General features: G+C 44.0%; 1 protein-coding gene across 1 annotated transcript; it reads right to left on the bottom strand.

The window, feature by feature from the left end:
- Positions 1 to 955: 955 nt before the first annotated feature.
- Positions 956 to 1,987, bottom strand: LOC107493510 (uncharacterized). Its single transcript, XM_016114603.1, has one exon. It carries the CDS (start codon positions 1,985 to 1,987, stop codon positions 956 to 958), a length of 1,032 nt encoding a protein of 343 aa, XP_015970089.1.
- Positions 1,988 to 3,218: the final 1,231 nt, after the last annotated feature.

The following is a 3,218-nucleotide window of genomic DNA, read 5'->3' as shown; positions in this document are numbered from 1 at the left end:
TGTCCCAAAACAATGCCTTGTTTAACCATGAAATGACATTTTTCAAAATTTAAGACAAGGTTTGTTTTGGTGCATCTCTCTAAGACTTTTTCAAGGTTGTCTAAGCAATGATCAAATGAGTCACCATACACGCTAAAATCGTCCATGAAAACTTCCACACATTGCTCTAGGAGGTCCGCAAATAAGCTCATCATGCATCTTTGAAACGTTGTCGGTGCGTTGCATAAGCCAAATGGCATACGCTTGTAAGCATACGTTCCAAAGGGGCAAGTAAATGTGGTTTTTTCTTGGTCCTCTAGAGCAATGTGTATTTGGAAGTATCCGGAGTAACCATCAAGAAAGCAATAATATGATTTACCGGCTAGTCAATCAAGCATTTGATCAATGAACGGTAGTGAAAAGTGATCTTTTCTTGTGGCCGCATTCAATCTTCGATAGTATATGCATACCCTCAAAGAATTTTGCACCCTTGTTACTATAAGTTCACCGCTTTCATTTTTGATTGTGGTCACCCCAGATTTCTTTGGCACCACTTGGACCGGGCTCACCCACTCGCTATCCGAGATGGGATAGATGATGTCCGCCTCAAGTAGCCATGGTTGGATTAAGTCTCCTTTGAGGTTGTTGGACCGGTCTTGCTCCTTCTTCAAGAAATATGCGGTGCTCGCATACTTGGGGGCTTATTCCCACTAGATCCGCCAAACTCCACCCGATTGCCCTTTTATTTTTCCTCAAGACATCTAGAAAATTTTCTTCTTGTTGAGGGGTTAGCTCTTTTGCAATTATCACGGGGAGCTTGTGGGCTTCATCAAGATATGAGTACTTTAGGTGGGGTGGTAATGGCTTCAATTCCATCTTTTTGTCATGATTTGAAGTTTGGATTTCCGGATGGTTTGTGTGGTGTGTGGTGTTTAGTTTGCTTGGATCTTCATTTGCTTCTTCAATCATGTACTTCTCATCCAACTTTTGCAAGGTGCACTTCGGCAACAATGTTGTCGATTGGGTCACACCGGAATAGAGAGTGATTCTCCGGTGGATGCTTCATTGCTTCTTCTAGGCTAAAACTCACGACTCTCCCATCTATCTCAAATGAGTAGGTTCCCGAGTAGGCATCTAGCTTAAATCTAGAAGTTCTCAAAAATGGTCTTCCAAGTAAGATAGATGATGCTCTCTCAGGTTCATTTGATGGCATCTCAAGGACATAGAAGTCAATCGGAAACACCAACCCTTTGATATTCACCAATACATCTTCCGCCACACCCGCTACGGTTATTATGCTTTTATCCGCTAGGACAAATCTCGCCGCCGACCTCTTTAGTGGTGGTAACTTCAATACTTGGTAGACGGAGAGCGGCATAATGCTAACACATGCACCGAGATCACACATACAATCTAGGGATCGAACTCCATTGACGGTGCAAGTGACCATACAAGGGCCCGGGTCATCACACTTCTCGGGCAATGCTCCCATTAAAGCGAAAATAGAACTCCCCAATGGAATGGTTTCCAATTCAAGAATTCTATCCTTGCTCATGCATAGATCTTTAAGGAATTTTACATATCTAGGAACTTGATGGATAGCATCAAAGAGGGGGATGGTTACCTCAACTTTCTTGAACATTTCTATCATTTTGGGATCGAGCTCTATGCGCTTCTTAGCTTTCTTTGCAAGTGTTGGAAATGGGAGTGGTTGAGCAATTTCTTCTTCCAAGGTTCTCTTAGTCTTGGGGGTCTCTTTTGTTGGTTGAGCTTCTTCATCCTCAACTATGACTTGTGGTGTCTCCTTTTCCACTACCTCTTCTATATCTATTCCCTCCTCCCCTTGAGCGGTTGGGATGGGATTTGAATCCTTTGCTCCCTTCTCTTTTAATTGTGTTCCGGATCTTAGGGTGATGGCATTGATGCCTCCCTTAGGATTGGGTTGAGGTTGAGAGGGGATGACGCTTTGGATTGGGGGTTGAGGAGTGGGATTTGATGGTGGGTTCATGCGTGCGAGAAGAGCTTGTAGTGTAGAGATGAGGCCGGTGAGACCGGAAGCAAGTGTGCTTTGTAGTTCCTTTTGGCCTTGGATGATGGTCCGGAGTGTATCATCTTGGTTGGGGGGTGGACGGGTATGTGAGTTGAGGGGCTTGTGATTGGTTGGGTGGTGGTCTTTGATGTGGTGGTTGGTATGTTTGGTAGTTTCTTTGTTGGTTTTGTTGGTTGTATGGTGGGTTTTGTTGGTTGTATGGTGGCTGGTTTTGTGAGTTGTTGTTATTCCATCTTTGACCTCCTCCATTGTTGTTGTTGTCCCTACTTCCTTGTTGATGATTGTCCCTCCAATTTTGATTGTGATTGCCACTCCCTTAATTGTAGCTTCCCCCTGGATAAGGATACCCTTGGTTAGGATTACCGCCTTGGTAGTACCTTTGATTTGGGCGGTCATAGAAATTGTGAGTGGCCGCCAAAGTGTTGTCTTCTTGAAGGCTTGGGCACTCATCCGTGTAGTGGGAATAGCATGAACAAATGCCACACACTTTCTGAGGGACCAATTGTTGATTGTATTGTTGAGGGGGTGGAGGTTGTTGTTGGTATGGTTGAGGTTGTTGTGGTTGTTATTGGCTCAATTGGAGTTGCCTCAAGATGGATGTCATTTCGCTCAAGGATTTGGTTAGAGCGGTGGTTTCGCTACTAGTTGATACCTCATTCACGATTTTTGGGCGGTTGACTCTTCGTCTCATATGTTGATTGGATTCGGCTAAGTCAATGATGAGTTGCCATGCCTCCTCCGCTGTTTTATATTTAGACAAAGAACCATTGCTAGAGGTGTCCAAGAGAGTTCTATCTTGTTCCCACATCCCTTGACATATGTATCCAAGCAACACTTGAGTGTCAATCATGTGGTTAGGGCATGCGTATAGTGGTTCCGTTTCACCTGGTACAATACATGACATTTCCTTCCTTAGCCTATCCATCTTTTCCGGTGGAAAAAATTTATCCAAGAATCCTCTTCTAAGCAAGTCCCAATCGGAAGTGACTTCACTAGATAAAGTGTAGAACCATTCTTTAGCCTTGTCCTCAAGAGAGAAAGGGAAAGCAAACAACCATATAGCAACCTCATCGGATCCTTCCCGTCTAGTTGTTGACCATATACGATGAAAATCTTTGAGATGTCGAATAGGGTCTTGTGCGGGAAGTCCATGGAACTTAGGTAGGAGGTTGATCAAAGTGGTCTTGAG

This window comes from Arachis duranensis, chromosome 6 (genome assembly GCF_000817695.3).
Source record: "Arachis duranensis cultivar V14167 chromosome 6, aradu.V14167.gnm2.J7QH, whole genome shotgun sequence".
NCBI classification, from domain to species: Eukaryota; Viridiplantae; Streptophyta; class Magnoliopsida; order Fabales; family Fabaceae; genus Arachis; species Arachis duranensis.
This window is presented reverse-complemented; position numbering and strand designations above follow the sequence as displayed.